The sequence below is a fragment of the Triturus cristatus genome, chromosome 3_1, assembly GCF_964204655.1.
Source record: "Triturus cristatus chromosome 3_1, aTriCri1.1, whole genome shotgun sequence".
Lineage (NCBI taxonomy): Eukaryota > Metazoa > Chordata > Amphibia > Caudata > Salamandridae > Triturus > Triturus cristatus.
The window spans coordinates 22,073,059-22,091,452 of record NC_140583.1 but is presented as its reverse complement, the minus strand read 5'-3'; the positions used below and the strand labels follow the sequence as shown (position 1 = coordinate 22,091,452).

General features: G+C 49.6%; 1 protein-coding gene across 7 annotated transcripts in view; it reads right to left on the bottom strand.

Moving 5' to 3' along the window:
* The window catches only part of CKAP5 (cytoskeleton associated protein 5), a 1,152,983-nt gene that overhangs the window by 858,048 nt on the left and 276,541 nt on the right, over positions 1–18,394 (bottom strand). For all 7 annotated transcript variants that reach the window (XM_085646654.1, XM_085646649.1, XM_085646653.1 and 4 more), the window contains exons 10-11: positions 11,843–11,932; positions 11,569–11,733 (exon numbers count right to left, since the gene is read on the bottom strand). In XM_085646654.1, coding sequence (XP_085502780.1) covers positions 11,569–11,733; positions 11,843–11,932 — 255 coding nt within the window. The remainder of the gene's footprint in view (positions 1–11,568; positions 11,734–11,842; positions 11,933–18,394) is intronic.

Sequence of the window (18,394 nt, the reverse complement as noted above, 5' to 3'; positions counted from 1 at the left end):
CTGGCTCTTGAAAATGCCGACTGAGCAAGTCCGCTTGCACGTTGAGTTCTCCTGGTAGGTGCACCGCTTTCAATGAGATGTTCCTTGCTAGGATCCAGTGCCACAGGGACTGAGCTTCCAGCGAGAGCGTTCTGGATCGAGTACCCCCCTGCTTGTTCAGGTAGTACATTGTGGTGGTATTGTCCGTCTGCACTAGAATGGTACTCGTCGTGATCGCAGGCAGGAACGCTTTGAGGGCTAGGTGGACTGCCCTGAGCTCCAGCATGTTGATGTGGTACAACTGCTCGCTGCTGGACCACTGTCCCTGAGTTTGCAGAGTCCCAAAATGCGCACCCCATCCCTGAAGGGATGCGTCGGTGATTAAGGTCTGAGTTGGGGGCTCTTGATGGAAGGGGATCCCCACTTGTAGATTCCTTGGCTTCAGCCACCACTTGACTGACTGTTTGGCTGCAGAGGAGAGGCAAACCTTTTCTTCCCACAGGGAGTTCCTTTGATCCCATTTGTCCTCGAGATCTTGCTGGAGAGGACGCATCCTTAGCCTGGCATTGGGCACTAGGAAGATGCAGGATGCCATGGCCCCTAGCAGAGATGAGATTTGCCTTGCCGACGACAGATTGCTGGTTATAATCTGTCTGCCTTTTAGCATAATGGATGACTGTCTTTCCTCCGAAGGAAACACTTTTCCTACTACGGAGTCTATAGTTGCACCCAGGTAGTGGATCCTCTGCGTTGGTGAAAAATTTGACTTTTTGACATTCACTCTGAGACCCAACTTGCGACATAAGTTCAGGCATAGCGACAGCTGTGACCGCACATTCTGTGGCGATGAGCCCTTTATTAGCCAGTCGTCTAGGTAGGGATAGACGAAGACTCCTGCGCGCCTCAGAGCAGCCGCTACTACTGCCACGCATTTTGTGAATACTCGAGGAGCTGACTTCAGGCCAAATGGGAGGACTTTGAACTGATAGTGAGAGTTGCCTACCACAAACCTGAGAAATTTTCGATGATTCCTTAGGATGGGAATATGGAAATATGCATCCTGAAGGTCCAGTGAACACATCCAATCACCCATCCGGAGAAGAGGATATATTTGGTGGAGCGCCAGCATGCGAAATTTTTCCTTTCTTATGTGTTTGTTCAGTATCCGTAGGTCTAAAATGGGTCTGAACTCTACCTTCACACTCCTCTTTTGGATGAGAAAGTATCTGGAGTAAACTCCCTTTCCTCTTTGGTTTATGGGCACTTTCTCTATTGCAGATTTGAGTAGAAGCGTCGCTACCTCTTCTCTGAGCTGCCTTAGATGCTGGGATGAATTGACAGGAGGAATCGATGGGGGGTGACTTCTGAAACGAAGCGAGTACCCATGACGCAGTATATTCAGTACCCACTTGTCCTTTGTGATGGACTGCCACTCTGGAAGATGATGTGCAACACTTCCTCCCACCGGAGCGGTGGACAGCATCGGAGGAAGCGGTTTCTCATTGCTTCCCCGGAGCTTTGTTTCCAGCATTAGACTGCCTGTTGTTACCTCGTCCCCTGGATGGCTTGCGGGACTGGTATTGTTGTTTCTTTTGACCTTGCTGGTCCTGGTTCTTTTGCCAATGAGGGGTTTGAACCCTCTGTTGGTAACTGCGCCTGTCATTTCCCTTGCGGCGTCGAAACTCTTTTCTCTTTTCAAGCCCGACAGCTTTCATGGTCTCCAGCTCTGCTTTCATACGGGCCATTTCTTCGTCTGCATGGGACCCAAAAAGAGAAGTACCGGAGAAAGGCAGATTTAAAATTCTTGCCTGCGCTTCCGGTTTCAAGGCAGTCAATCTAAGCCAGGATGATCTTCTGGCTGTGACTCCATGTGCATATTCATGCGCTGCCAGTGTTGCCCCATCCGCCGCTGCACTTATGATCTGGTTAGAAACCAGACTCCCCTCATGCAAAATCTCTTCAAAGTCCCGTCTGTCCTCTTGTGGAACTTTGCCAATGAACCTCTGCAGAGAGTCCCATAATGACCTATCATAGCGCCCCAGAAGCGCCGAGGCACTCGCCACCTTTAAGCTTGAGGATGCTGAGCCGCAAACTTTCCTCCCCCAGGAGTCTTGTGTCTTACTGTCCTTATCTGGTGGTACCGTTGAAGATCCAGCTACTGCATGTGTCTTCCTGGCAGCGGCGGTGATGACAGAGTCCGGTGGAGGATCTGATTTAAGGAATAGAGGATCCTCCGGTGCTGGACGGTACTTTTTTAGAATTCTCGCCGGCGCCGTTTTGGTGGTTGCTGGTGTGAGAAAAACATCCATTACCGGTTGTAGCAAACCGGGGACTAACGGCAATAACGGGCGTGACAATGTGCGTTCATGAAGCGTTTCAAAAATTATGGATGAAGTGGTCTCCTGAACCGGCATAGGGATATTTAATTTTGTAGCTCCTCTACACAACACTTCTTGAAACGTAGAAATATCATCTACCGGAGATACCCGAGAGGGTGGCGTCTCCGAGAGTGTCGGTGAATAATCCCTTTTGGATGACCTGGAAGAAGGGGAGGTAGAAGGGGTTCTACGGCGCCTTCTCTCCGATCTGGTCGACTCCCTTCTGCGGGAAGAAGACCTGGATTGCCTTCTTGGTGCTCGAGAGTGACTTCGGGATTCTCTTTCTCGAGATCTTGGTCTGATAGGTGTCGCTGGGAATACCACGCCCCTTATTCTTGTTAGCGATGCCTTTATCGCGTCTGGCACAGCATGGTCCTGAGGCATCTCCCTTACGGGACTTTGAGGTACCGCATTGTCCTCCTCCTGCGAATTTTCTCTTGCAGGTACTGGAGATTGATGCACAAGCTCTGGTGATTCTGATCTTGAACCTGAGCCTTCTGATCCTGAAGGCGAGATAGATATGAGACGCGGTGACTCAGGAGTTGTATAAATCAGTCTATGAGGAGATTTTCGCCTTGAGACTGGTCGAATCGTGAGGCGAACATGCGACACCTCCTGCGTACCCTCAACAGAGGGCTGCCTCGACGGTGATAGGCCTATCACCGGAGATCTTTGACTCGAATCTTCGAGGCTCCGAGCTTCTTGTCTAGACGTCGAGATTATCTTCGACGGAGGCTTCATGTACCTCACCAAAGCTTTGGAGACCTGTGAGGACGGAGGCACCTGCCTCGACGTCGACTCCGACGGAGGCACCTGCCTCGACGTCGACTCCGACGGAGGCCTTTGCCTCGACGTCAACTCCGACGGAGGCCTCTGCCTCGACGTCGACTCCGACGGAGGCTCCTGCCTCGACGTCGGCCCTGACGGAGGCGTCTGCCTCGACGTCACTCCTGACGGAGACTTCTGTCTCGACGTCGAATGCTCCGACGACGTCGAAAGCCTCTTCGCCGTCGAACGATGTTTCCTCGACGGCGATCTTGATCTTGACGGCGATCTTGGTCTCGACGTCGACGTCGACTGTGGAGATCGCCTACGTACTTCTTGCGACGTCGAATGATGTCTCGCCGACCTCGACGTCGAACGATGTCTTTCTTTCGACGACGAACGATATCTCTGTGCAGACGTCGATCGATCTTCTCTTGACGTCGACAGATGCTTCTTCGACGTTGAACTGTGGCGCCGAGTCCTCGACGCAGAGCTTTTAGACGCCGTCGACGTCGAACGCATCCGCTTCGACGCTGAATCTAAAGTCGACGACGATTTTCTCTTTGCAGCATGACTTCCCCTTGACTCCTCACCTCTCAGCGACGATCCCGCCGCTGGAGTCTTCGACGCCGAGCCCGACGTCGATGGGGAGCAAACAGGGACCAACTGCTTCGACGTCGACCGTTCTGCTAGGCCATACAGCCTAATCCTCTCCCTCTCCTTTAAAGTCCTTTTGGAAAGGTCTTCACAATGATGGCATGTTGCTGGAGAGTGAGAGTCCGGCAGACAGATAATACACACCTCATGTGTGTCTGAAGCAGCCTTCTTTTTTCCACAAGATGGACATGGAACAAATAAAGAATGCATTTTTCTGACAAAACAGCAAAAAAGTCAGAAAAACACAGGATACTAACTTCCTCACAGATGTTGTAAGAAGAAGTCCAAAAAAATCTTAAAGTTGTAATAATTCTTGACTAAAGAGTCAAAAAAGAAGAGAGCTGAATTCCAGGGTCCTGACTGAAGGAGCCGGAAAGAACAACTGACCTAACTGTCACCCCTGAGGCATGATGGGATATGGAAGTCAGGGCTGCCTTAAAGGCACGGTGCCAGTTTTTACCTGTACAGGGCTTTTTAGTCTCTATGGTATTATATTGCAATGCAGCCTGCAGGCTGGCAATGTGTTGTACATCTGTGTTTTTCCACAGTTTATTCTCTTTATTTTTTGCTTTCTCATGAGTGTTTACCTCATTAAAAAAAAAAAAAAAAAAAAAAAAAGAGATTTAGGTGTATTGTTATACCTTTATATATATATATATATATGTATATATGTGTTATTGGATGTGTACATTTACATTGCCTAGCCTTTTTATGGGAGCTGCATTTGCGTGGAAAAAATGATATATGTTTATACATATACAGAGCTGTATATATGTGTTTTTTACATATATAATTTTATTATTTCCGGGGTCCCCGCACATGGGCGGGAATATTCAGTGCTTATGACTATTGATGAGGATCCCCTGGAAGAGAAGTATCTGTTGCCTATCTAGACAAGCTAATACTGGTCTCCATTTCCTCGAATCCCCAAGGCTCCCCAAGGCCCCTGACATTCCAAGACAGCACTCTTAGCGCATTTCTATCCTCCTGTGTCATTATATTCTTTCGTTCCCAACTGAGCTGTGTTCTGCGAGCTTGTACGCTCCGGAATGTGCATACTCAAAGCCTCATGGGTAAAACATTGTGCCTGTGGTTCACTGTACCTTTGAAACTCCCATCCCTTTGCCTCCCCCACCCACTGAAGCATCCCAATCATGCTAGAGTTAGATGATCCTCCCAACACCCATCAGCTTCTCCATTCTAACTGTTAGATCAACTTCTTCCCATTTCAAACTCGAGAAGAGAATATGGAAAAGCCTAAGAAAATTGAAAACAATAATGGGGTATTTCCCGGTGGGGTAATGCATCTGGGTGGCTGACGAATACCTCTAGTCAGTCCAGGTAGAGCAACCCTTTCCGCTAGTCCCTGGGTAGATTGAGGGTGGCCGGCTGCATAGTCATTTTATACTCCTCGCTCGGCGTCCTGCAAAGTAAGACCTCATTCCTCGAGCGCAGCAATTCTTGTCCCGCGCGACACACTATCCCCACACGCCTCAATGCAAGTCACTTTCTATCAATTACCATCTACAGTGGTGTTTAGTCCATTTCTGGGGAATGAGATCACTGTGATCCCTCCGGCGTTGGCATCGATCTCTGCCTACGAAGTTGCTTTAGAAAATCTTCTACCTGTTGGGGTTTGGTGAACGTTTGTGTAGTCAATCCCAGCTGGTCTTAGTTTTTGTTTCACTGCCAGGAATCGATGTCGTTCCTCCTGTACATGTAGTGTAAAATCCGGGTACATGGTGAAAGATATTCCCTCGTAATTCAATTGTTTTTTCTCCCGGGCCACTCGCAATGCAACATCCCTGTCCCTGTAGTTTAACAGGCAAGTGATGATAGGCCTGGGGGTGCCTCCAGGAGGTGGTTGCAGCCCAAGGGATCGATGAGCTCTTTCTACTATAAAATGAGGGGAGAGTAATTCAGTGCCCACCACAGCTATCAAGAGCTTCTCAATATACTCTTCCAGCTTACCCGTATTTGTACTTTCCGGTATTCCCAAAACGCGTATGTTTCTCCGGCTACACACCTCTATGTCCTCATTTTTAGCTGCTATGACTAAGCAGCTTATCAAACTGTGCCGTCGTTTTTGGCACATGATCAGTGGTGTCCTCGACAGTGGAGATACGTTGCTCTGCTTCCTTTAAGCGTGTCTCGTGACCCTCGAGATTCCGTGCTATCGCGTCCATGCGCGTTGTCGTGTCCATTTTACCTGCGATGACCGCTATGCCTGGTCGCACCTCCAGCAGGATTGCTTTCAAGTCTTCCCCTGTCGTGGGCTCCTGTTCTTGCTGTGAGGATTCTGCTTTTGGGTCCACTTCCGCTTGTTGCTGCCTTGTGGGTTTTTTGGTGTCAAACGGCAACTTTGGTTGACGATTATCTGTCTTCCCCGTCTTGGTTCTGGCTTTGCCGGCCAGTGATCGCGCCTGACTGGGCTAGAGTTGTGCACCAGTGCTGCTCTTTAGCTTGCAGCGGGCTTCGTGACACACTAAGCCGCCTTTCTTGATCTGAACAATATAAGACTGTTTGTCATTCGGCAGGCCTATCCTTCGTGCCGTTGCCCCTGGTTGTGGAGACACCCCGCACTCAATCCTCCAGAGATAAAGGCGGCTACACAGCTTGGGCGCGGCTTCCAGTGCAGTCACTATTTACAATTAATGCCCCGCAGCATTAGCTCGTTATGATTTCCCCGTTGTACAGTGGAAATAACTCTCGCCATCTGCCTCAATGCGCATCTGGCACTCAGGTTACAAGCGTGTCCCGGTGCACTCTTCTACAGACCAGTACCTCTTACAGGTATGGAAACCTCCTGCGCGCTGCACCCAGCTGAGTGCAAAAGGAATCAAGCCCAGTCCTTTTGTGTCCTGTCCTAGTGAGGTTAACCCGCTGCTCAAAGGGGCCCCCTCTGCTTCCTCACCCTCAGTCTGGGGGAATCAGCTGCAGGTGTCAGTTGAAATAGGGACAGTTATAACCCCCTGTTGCGTGTTTCAATGCATGCGCTGTCAATGAGGCAATGTCTCTGAATGCGCACCTCTGCTACGCGCTTCCCGCCTTCAAGTTTCTAACAGAGATCCTTACACCACACCACACTAGCTCCGCAGCGCTCTGTTATGCCAGGTGCAGATGTGCCTCAAGAACCACCTCCACTGCGTGTACGTGTGGCAGGCTCAGCATAGGTTACACCGTGGGGCCTCTCTGTATGCAAGCAAGACGGGCCTGCGTCTCCTTGTATCCGTCCGCAATATGGGCCACTCCAGAGGGGAGGGGGGGCGGGGTGGGAGGGGGAGTTCTGGCTCTGCGGATGCATGGGTTTTCAGCCAAAGCTAGGCTAGGTGGAGTTTGTGAAGGAAAGATTTGTTGGTCCCAGCATAGAGATCCCATAGTCCAGCCTGCTGGTGAGGAGCGTGTAGGTGACTGTCTTCCTAGATTCAGGGGGATCCATTTGAAGGTCTCGGTATATGCGGAGGATGTTTAAATATGGAGGATACATCATTGTTCTGTCGGTTCATGGTGAGAGGAGTCTAGTATGATAGAGGCTGCGGGCAGGGTCCATGGGGGTGGAAGGGTTTCCGAGGGAGGGGTGCCACCAGATGTCGCACGCTGTGGGGGGTGGGTCAGAGGACGAAGACTTCCGTTTTTCCACAGTTGAGCTTCAGGCAGCTGCTTCTCATCCAGGATGCGTCGTCCTTCATTCCTTCCTGGAAACTGTGCCTGGTGATGTCTGGTTCCTTGGTGAGGGAGAGGGTGATCTGGGTATCATTGTAGGAAACTATGCAGTGTCCATGTTTTCTGACTATGGTTGCGAGGGGGGCCATGTAGATATTGAAAAGCGTGGGGCTGAGGGAGGATCTTTGGGGTACTCTGCATCTGATCTGTGTGTGGGTTCGGAGGGGGGGGGGGGGGTGGGGTCTTGTTCTTTGTGTTCTGCCCGAGAGGTAGTAGCGGATCCAGTCTGGGGAGATTCCCTGTATGCCGGCATCGTGGACTCCGGCGGCTAGTGTGCAGTGGGAGACTGCATTGAGAGCTGCTGAGAAGTCGAGTAGGATGAGGGCTGCAGTGTAACCTTGATGCGCGGATGTCGCCACTGACTGCTAGGAGGGAGGTCTGGGTGCGGTGGTTGCTGCAGAAACCGGATTGGGATGGGTCGAAGATGTTGGATTCTATGAAGTGCATTAGCTGGATGTTGACGATTCTCTGACTTTGGCAGCAAAGGGGAGGAGAGAGATGGGCCTGGAATTCTTGAGGTCGGTCGGGTCTGCGAAGGGATTTGAATTCGGTGGTGCCTGTTTCGAGGGTGCCGTTGATTGTCAGTCGTAGTTCTTGCGCGATGGCAGCTCTGTGGAAGATGAGTGGCCGGCAGAGTCGGTGGGTGCTCCTGAGTGGATGCTCTTCATAGTCTTTGCTGTGTATTCTGTGGTATTGGGGTCCTGGTAAGGAGGGTCAGCTGGGTGGCGTTGCTTGTGGATGGTGTTGGCTCAGTGCCTTGGTCGTCAAAAGTTGTGGTAGAGAATCCTGATCTTGATGTGGAAGAAGGAGCTGAGTTAGTTGCAGAGGGCCTGGGACGGAGGGTAGTCAGAGGTTTCGCTGTGGGGTCTGGTGAATTCCTGTATGATGTTGGAGTTCCTGGGAGTTGTGGGAGTTGGAGGATTCTGTCCTGAATGAAATTTCTCTTCGTAGATCTGAGGAGTTGGTGGTGTTCAATCATGGCAGGGTGTGCTTCCAGGGTCTTGCTTTTAATAATAACACATTTATAAAGCGCATCAGCTTCCTCTGACTGAGGTGTCCTGGCGCTATCCGGGCAAGCAGGAGAGATAAAAAGTTGAGTCTAGCACTGGCTGAATAGCCAGGTCTTTAGCGTTTTCCTGAACTCCGGTTCCGATTGGATTAGGCGAAGTTTAACCGGCAGAGAGTGCCATAGTCTGCTCATAACCACCGAGAAAGATCTACCTCCATTGTGTGCCTTCGTCCATTGAGGTACGCAAAGCAAGTTCTGGGAGTTCGATCTTAGCGAGCGATTTTGATGTTAGGGGCGGATTAGTTTCCTAATGTAGCTGGGACAGTTGCCTCTCAGAGCCCTGAAAGCTACTATCGGCGACTTGAATTCAATCCGTTTGGCTACAGGAAGCCAATGAACCGGTTTGATGTGCAGAGAGATGTGATATCTAAAAGGTACTCTTCAGATCAATCTCGCAGCCGCATTTTGCACCATCTCCAATCTCTTGATCAGATATGCAGGCAGCCCCAGGTAAAGACTATTTGCGTAGTCCAACCTAGATGTCAGATGCGTGAACGAATCTGTGGCAGCTCACCAGTAATAGATGTAGAGATTCTCAGGCTTCTCAGTATACTGAATGGTTTTTTTGCCACGCTTGCATGGCATTGGTGTGGGGGGCAGGGTCCTATTTCCTATTTATTTAGGGAGTCCTATTTCCTGTTTCAGAGTTAAGCTATAATTGATTGTTCATCCAGCTGGGGATGTCCTTCATGCATTCCCTAAATCTGGCGAAGGAGTTAGCGGAGTGGTCCTTGAAGGAGAATACCAACTGGGTGTCGTCCACGTAGGAAATAACTTATTTCCCTTTTGGCAATCAGCGAGAAGAGGGAAGCCAGATATGTTATAATAAAGGGCTAAATGCCGATCCCTGTGGAACCCCACACCGTAAAGGTTTGGCTACTGACTTAAACTGGTGACGAGTGACCCTTTGCGGTCACTCAGATAGGACTTTAGCCAGGCAAGAGCCGTCCCTTCCAGTCCTGCACATTTAAGCCTGGCAAGTAGGATTAGATGTTCCACCATATCAAAGGCGGTGGACCAGTCCAACAGCACTAGCATTGCTGAGGCTCCTGTGTCACCCGACATTTAGACTGTCACCTTCTGCAAAGCTGCCTCAGTGCTGAAGCCCGCTCGAAATTCAGACTGAGTTTTGTGAAAAATGCAGCGTCTGCCAATTAAATTGGTAATTTGACGTTGAACCAATTTTTCAAGCATCTTCGCAGGTGATGGCAAAAGTGAAATTGGGCGGTAATTGTTTCGGTCACCCGGATCGGCCTTGGGCTTCTTAAAGAGTGGCAAGAGCAGGGCATGTTTCCAGGACAGCGGGAAGATGCCAGTGGCAAGTGAGCAGTTCCATAAGAGGTTTAGGGGGGGATTGTGGGCTAGTGCGCTCCACAGTTTAGGGGGCATGGATCTTCTGGGAACCCCGATTTGTATTTCAGGATCTCAGCCACGGATTCCTGTTGAGTGATAGAGGGAATTTCGGAGACTGAAACCTCCCCAGCGTGGGTTTCCATAGCTTCAGATTCAGTAGCTTACATTCTGGTCGTGAAAGCATCGTATAGCTTCAAGATTTTTTCCTCAAAGAAATCCAACAGTTTAGCACACAGCAACGGTGATATCTTACTTTCAAGTGATATTGGTTTAGTAAAAGAGCTAACTATTCCATTAACTTCTTTGCAGGAGATCTCTGCGGTATTAATCCGATTTACAAAGTAGTCACTTCTAGCACTCCTCATTGATTTATGAAGATCTTTTAGAGCTTCCTTGTAAGTCAATTTAGCCAAAGGACAATATTTCCTCCAAAGGCAATATTTCCTCCAACGGCAATCTTTCCGTTTACATTTACTCTTTTCTGCTTTAAGTTCCTCGGAGAACCAGGGGCAGACTGAGTTTTTCTGGGGGGTCCGACTAACTTAACTGGGGCTAAGTTGTCCAAGGTGGCAGAGATCCACCCGGTCAGGGCATTCGGTTTGTTTTGTGGGATTTGAGAAGAAATTGACTGGGGTGGTCCATCCAGAGGGGTTGCGTAGTGCGGCTGAAGTGAATTTTACCTCCGGCGAAGATGGGGTCGAGGGTGTGTCATGCCATGTGGGCGACGGTGGTGAGGAGTTGCTTCAGTCCGATGTTGGCGAGGTTCTTTAGGAGGGCGGTGGAGTTGGGGTAGCTGAAGTTCAGGTCTCCGAGCAATGTGTAGTCCGCTGAGGCTGGGGTGTGATATAGTCTGAGATGGTGTTTGTGAACAGGGAGCACGGTCTGGGAGGTCTAAGCGAGAGTTCTGCGTAGTCATTCTGAGAATGGGTTGGATCTGGAAATGGATGTGCTCCATGGAGGGGTGAGGCGTCGTTCGGGGTGGATGTTGTCAGTCGGAGGAAGCTTTTGTGGACAATGGCGAGGCCTCCTCCAGGGTGATTGGGGCGGTCTTTCCTCAGGATCTTGCACCTTTGCAATATAGTTACTACAGATTTATACACTCACAATGTGGTTGTTTCCACAATAAAGGGAATACAATGCAGGGCAAGAGATTATGGGATTCTACACTTTCCTTTAACCAAACATGCTGCTAATACCACCAGTAACTGCATCCCCTGGGTTAAAAGGATGGGAGCAATGCCCAGAGAGAAGGCATCTTTTCAGAAGCAGGAGGAAAATAGCAGGGCTGTCTAACTCCACGGCTGGTTGGCACAAATTTACTAAGCCAAGGGAGGAGGGGCTTTAGCCTAAACATTCAAGCTGAAACTACAGATAGTATGCGATGAACACATGTCTTAGACCGGAGAGTTGAGGCTTGGCTATTACTTCTCACTTAAAGTGGACTCATAAGCAGGCTTACCAACTTTCGAAACCTGGTTTAGCCAGGATTGGAAATAAGCAGCTAAGGTGTTACCAAAGCCCTGATGGTATATCTACATCGAAAGAAAAACAAAATAATGCAACATTTGAAGACCTTTGCTTCTCCAACTACACGCAATGCCTTAGCTCTCTTCTGAACTACGCCACAGATAAGCTCATGTTCACCTTGAGCAGAGCAGCACAGAAGGGCTTCAGCAGGCTCTTGGGCAGGGCTGAGGCCATGCAGTGGCGAAAGCTTCTAGCAAGGAAGAGAGAGGTTTGCTGTTTGATGGATGGGTTTTTATTGTCCATTACAGCGAGAACATCTTCACTGATGGTCTGCAGCGTGGTCTGCAAGAAAAAGAAAGAACATTGCTAAGGCGGATGTAGGAAGACTCAAGGAAAGATACCATAGTCAACCATACTAAAAATCAGATTAACACATGACTTATTTACTCACAGTCAGGAAGATGGCATCAATGGCTTCCTGCAAGGCCTGAACCACATGAGGTTTCTTCTCCTTAAACTTCTCCAAAATAGTTGGCACAACCTACAGGAGTGATAGATTAAGAAACATCAACTAGAGAATTACTAATCATGACACTAGAGTAGAAAAGGACAACTAACAAAATGAAGCAGAAATCCCACTGTGCAAAATTAAAGCTGCACTTTAGAAGACCCTTTCATGGCTTTTCATCTTCAATCGGGACATTCAATCCAGTGACATTCCCCGAAAAGATGAAATCCATTAACAAGTCAATTGCATTTGGTGAAGGATTTTCCTGTGGAAACTCCCTGTAACAGCAGCCCTAGGCGCCAGACTGGATTCAGAAAACTCAAAAGCAGTGATCATGTGGGCCGTATGTGGAGTGGCATGTTTTGGTGTAAAGGTCATTCCAATCCGGAAGTGAGGAACTGAGCTGCATATAAGAACACAAATCTATACAAATGTGCATTTCTTTCACAAACATTTGCACAACCTCAGATGCAGAGCCCATCAGCAAAAGGAAACGGCAGATTCCTAGATAGACTAGACTATGCCACAGAAAGGGGGGGGGGGACGTGGGGGAGTGAAGAATTTGTGGCTAGACTGTCAACTAGAACAAGTTAGCAAAGTTAAGTATCTTTAGCTTCTGATGGATACTTTAACCAGTGGATTCCCCACCTTCTGAATAATACTAAAGCAGAACCTCTCAAGGTGGTGGGTCTTTCAAATGGTTCAAACTAAAAAGTCCTGGAGATGAGGGCAAAATGTCCACCTTGAAGGCCTTGTTTGGCAAAGCAGTAGTGCTTCGGGACCCCAAACTGATGCCAGCATAGCTGCCCGACATATCTAGGACAGGCACTCCGCCAGCCAATGCAGTGGTAGCAGCCTTCGATTTTGTGGACCGCACGAAAACTGAAGACGAATTAGACAAGGCACCGAAGAATCTGACACCAATGTATAAAAACAGACTGCATATCTATGTATTTTAGACATTACAGCAAACAAAAAAAAAAAAAGATTCACAGGCAGGTGTGGGAGATATAGAATTTTCAAGGTATCATACATCAAACCATTTCACTGACTGCGAACAAACAGGCAAACTAACGATTTTGACAGCGAAAACTTTAGGCAAGTTTTAATGAGATCACTTGGAGTCACGTTAGATGACCAGCTCCAGTAGAGTCAGTCAGGGGGGACCTGCAAGGGTCTCTGTTACCTCATCAAGTGAAGCAGTCTATAGTCCATGGCTTTCCTACGGAAGTGGCCCTGATGCAAGGGATGAAGGACGCTCAAAGGATGCTGTGGATGCGAGGAGTTAAACAGGGATTTTGCAGAGACTACTCCTCTGTCAACGAAGGGGGTTAGGTGACACTGGTAATGGGGTTGACCTCCCTCAAAGCCCTCTTGGTCTTGGCAGATGTCCAGTCACCTCTGCACTACCAGTTGCACAGTATCGCGGTCAAAGGCCAATACTTCCTTGGTCGATAACTCATGCTCTGGAGGTGTGAGCTGCACTCAAACACTCCTAGGCTCAGCGAACTCAGGTGCAACTTTGCACGCCAGTTCCTGGTGCTGCACAGCGAATAATGGCAGTGGGTTAAAGACTTTGGGCTACCTACGTACCCCAGCAGCCTTCAGCTGTTGTACCCCTATGCTGCAAATAGGAGGCCAATCAGATGGCCCTTGGAGTCTCTTGGCTTAGACTGGGCCCTGAAGACTACTACTCATCTAGCAAGACACAACACAGTAACTCTTGCTAGGCACTAGGTACAATCCACCATTGCACACCCTCTTTGCAGGTTCTACTGTGCAGCAGGACAGTCCTTCCAGACGGGAAGGGCAGTTTAAAACTGATGATAGAAAGCCTCTCGACATGGTTAGCGGCCACATTTGCCTGCAAATTGATAATAGTTTTGATTGTAGTGCACTGGGTCCCCGACAACCAGGTCCCCTGTGCCAGAGCTACGTCCCTAAAACAATTCACCAATTGGCCCTTCAGGCACCCTCTAAGCTCAGTCCCTAGTAAATGGTACCAAGGACATTGGGACTGAATAGTACCCTGGGGACCCTTCACCTAGGCCATGAAGACAGCACACATGGCCTGGTGCAGGCAAAACTACAAAGTCTACATGGCACACTGTGTGCCATGCCAACTAGCACCGCCTAAGGAATACGCAAGTTCCCCTCTAGCAGGCTTCACAGCCAGCAGACATGCCCATTCAATATCCAAGTTCATTCTTAGCTATTATAAGTACGAAACTACTCCTCTCAATAAATACACACTGTAAGAAAGTGGCTCTGTATATACTGTTCCCAAATAGATAGTGTGTACAGAGTCCAAAGCCCCCAGAGGTTTGGCAGAGGCTAAAGTTAGATGTAACCTTACTCTCTAAAGTGGCAGCTTGGTCGAGCAGTAAGGCAGTATCAGAGGACAGTGTAAAGCATTTGTTGTACACTCAGTCAGCAAATGGTCTCACACTCCAGAACTGCACTCTAGGCCAATGGTTTATATAAAAAATATAGGTTTTATTTTAGAACCAACAATAGGTATCAACATATACTTTCTCAGAATGAGATGCTTTAGTTAAATACTTTGCAATAGGCAATTGACTTGAATGCAATAGTTAGTTTGTTGCAATAGGCAACACAATTTCAAACACTTACATTAACCTCAATGGGAATTTTAAGTTAAATGCAATTAATTACTTTCAGAATTACTTTTCTAACTCCAGGACTGGATGCTAGATTCAGTACTGGGACAGTTCTTGGAAACAGGTTAGTAAATACGTTTTAGTTACTGTTGTGATTTTTAAGCAATATTTTACTATTTTAAAAGTTGACACTTAGAAACGTTTTCTAATCAAATCACCAATGTTATCCTATGGGAGGAAACACTTAGCAGGTAAGTGGGGTTATGGTTACTTTTTCGGGTTCAGTGTAGGGGTGGGCGGAATTTGCGAAATTCACTTTCGCAAATTATCGCGAAAATGTTAAAAATCTCCGCAAACACGCGGAGATATCGCGAAGATGCGGAAGTTTTTTTCCCGCCCGTTCGCGGTATTTTCTGCGTGGTCGCGGCTCGCCAACTTACCCATGCGGTTGCTCGCGGGCGCGGCCATCTGGTTTTCACTTGTCTCGCGGTGCATGATCGCAAGAAGAAAGACGTGATCGCGCGACGCATGACGTTACTGCGGGCGCGAACTGTCGCGAGACAGCGCAAATGGCTACCAACAATCCAACATCTCGTGGAGAACGCGACCGGATCGGGAAAACTTGTCGGCGAACGCAGGTATTCAGGTAAGGCGATCGCGCGCACGCGAGAATGTATTATTTATCGCAATTTCCGCAAACGGAACGGAATTTTGGCCCAGGCCTAGTTCAGTGTCAGATACTAGATCCAGCACTACTGTACCACCTGTATGCAGTTGATACAATGCGTTTAGGTTATACAGGCGATTTAACGAATATTTATAAGTTTGCAAAATCGACACTTAGAAGAAAAACAGGTAAAATGGTTTGTAATTACTTTTCAGGGTCAGTGCTGGGCACCAAGATCCAGCACTGGGATCTCTCCTAATAGTAGGCGAGTATTTTCGTTCGTTACTCGGTTGATTTTAGGAGTTTATTTTAAAGCTTAGAAACTACACACACAGAAGAATTTAAGTGAAACCAGTCAATGTTACCCTATGGAAGAAAAGTGAGTTATCGGCTTTTGGGCAAGTACTCGACTGGCAGAGTTAAGGTTCTGGGCATAGACTCCGGGGTCTCCCAGGGTTAGGTAAGTACAGTTGTTACGCCCTCAGCGGCACAGGGGCAGCCGGGTGCAGAGTGAGTTAGGCCCAATGTTATCCTAAGGAAGGCAGGGGGGCCTTGGTTAGTGGCTGCTGGCTAACAGGCCACGCGGCTGTGGGAGCTGGGCTCCTGGTCACTTGCTCAGGGCAAATGGGGAAGTAGATGGGTGTAGAGGTTGCACTGCCAGGGGCACTCGGGCGGCTGGGTGCAGGGTGCTTTTGAGCCATCGGGCGCTCAATGGATTGCAATGGAGAAGCTCAAGAACGAACAAAGGCTGCAAGCTCGGAGACGAAGATTCTTCAGGTGCGACCACCACTTCGAGAGGTAAGTTGGGTAGTTGGAGGATAGGTAGGTATCCAGGAGTTGGGCACAGGGGGCCGCAGGGCGCCGGGTGCAAGGGTGCCTTTTGGTGTCGGGAATCTTAACCTCTGTTGATTGCGGTTGGGGGGGGGGGGGGGGGGGGGGGGGGTCCCTGGTTCTGAGGCTGCAGGAGTCATCAGGAGCGTAGAGGTGGGTCCTTGGGTGTCGTATTCGGGGTCACAGTTGCCGGTGGGATGTCCTCTGGGTCTTTGTCCACTCCAGCACAGGCCAGGCTTGGCAGGTGCAGTGTGTGCAGGGTTCGCGGTTCCTGGCTAATGCCAGGGGTCAGTTACTTGTTTTGAGCAGAGCCACTGCTCGTGGGAGTCCCAGATGCTTAGAGTAACAAGGTAACCAGGTCCTCCAGGGTTTGTGAGGTTGCTGGCCACGGGACTTAGCAGGAGCAGGTTCGAGGGTCGACAGGCCGGTAGGGCTGGGGCCAAAGCATTTGGTGTCTTCCTCGTTAGCAGCTGCACGGCAGGTCTTCTTGGCTCTTTGCTGTTTCGGAATCTGGATCTGAGGAAGGAAGGTTCAGGGTGCCCCTAAATGCTAGATTTAGGGGCGTTACAGGTAGGTAAAGGTAAAGGGCAGGGACCAATGGGTCCCTGCCCTGTTGTGGGTACACCCGCAATCCTGCCACTCCTGTGGGAGGGGAACAGTAGCAGAGTCCTGATTGTGCAGGGCTTCCCATCTTCAAGAAGGCGCGAGCCCGGAGATGTGCTTCACCTCGCCTCCCCCACCTGAGGGGTGGGGTTGGCAGAGGCTGGCACACCCCCTTTCCTTCCATGGGGTTTCCAGCCAGTCTTCCGACCAGAGTGGGGGTCAAAACTGGTAGGGGCAGTTGCTGAGTACACCAAGTGGCCTGGAGAAGCTCACAAAGGCGGAATGCCTTTGAAGCGTATCCTGCCCATCCTGGGGGAGGAGACTTCGCACCTCACCCAAGATGTGCATTGTTGCAGGCCCAGGAGAACAGATGGCTCTCTACCCAGGGGTCCAGCAACTTGTCTGCTGTGTGGCAGCCTAGGCAGCCCCTCAGACAAGACTTGGATTGTAGGTTAGGTTCAGGGGGCATCTCTAAGATGCCCTCTGTCGTGCATCTTACAGTAAATCCCACACTGGCATCAGGGTGGGTTTACGGTGCTGAGAAGTTTGATACCAAACCTAGTCTTCAGTGTAGCCATCATGGTGCTGTGGAGTATGTGTTGACGACCTCCCAGCACCATATACTCTTAATGACAGCACTGCACACAGTGCCCAGGAATGGACCTGGGTTCTGTAGGGGCACAGGGCTCATGCACTGGTGCCCACACCACTGGCTTATGGCACCCAGGTAGAGGGGGGACTGAGGTATGCCAGGGCAGTGTGTGCTGTGGGCATGGCACACAGGGATGTGTGCAATATCGACTCTTGGTTTTGTTCTGCACCAAACCACTCAGCCTTCAAAGGCAGTGTGTGTGTGTCAGGGTACAGGGCCTCAAGGGTGGCACAATAAGTGCTGCTGCCCTTAAGGGCCTTCTCTGGTCACAAGGCCCTGGGTACCTAGGGTACCATTTACCAGGGGCTGACATGTGACCAGAGATGCCAATTGGGTTTTGGCTGTTAGGCAGTTTTTAGAGAAGACACACAGGCCCTGGGCACCTTATTGGCAGGAGCCCAGGGCACAAAAAGGAAAAGTGCATCAGTTATCAGGCAAAAAGTGGGGGGGTTACTGCAACAGAAACCCACTTCCTTACATACACTGATGCCAGTGTGGGATTTATTGAACCATGTACACAGAGGGCACCTCAGAGGAACCCCCTGAAAACCTACCAACCCAGGTTAGGTCACAGACTGGCTGTACGCAGCCTGCCACCACTAGACATGTGTCTGGACCTCTGGGACGAGAGCCTCTGCTCTCTGGGACCAGAAACAATGCACATACTGGGCTAAAGTGTCACATCTCCTCCCCCAGGCAGACACAGGGTTCGAAGAGGGAAGCTTCAAAGGCCTTGCTGTCTTTGTAATGCACCCCCCGGCCTGCTAGCAGGAGAGGGCAGCCCATGGTTTACACCCCCACTTTAGGCAGAGAAACTGGCGGAAAAACCTAGAAAGAATAGGTGGTGTATCCACCTCTGCCTACTCTACCCCCAAGGTGGGGGAAGCGAGGTGAAGCACATCTTTCAGTCCCTGTCATCTTGATGGGGAGACCCCTCCAATCAAGGGCTTGGACCATGCCCCCTCCCACAGAAGGGTGGCATAATTGAGGATGTAGTCACCCCAGATAAGGTACCTGTTGGCTATTCTTGCTAACTTCATTAAAATGCCCCTAAATTTAGTATTTAGATGGCTCCCCCAGACCTGGAAACTAGTTCCTGCCTACCAAAGAAGGACTAAGAC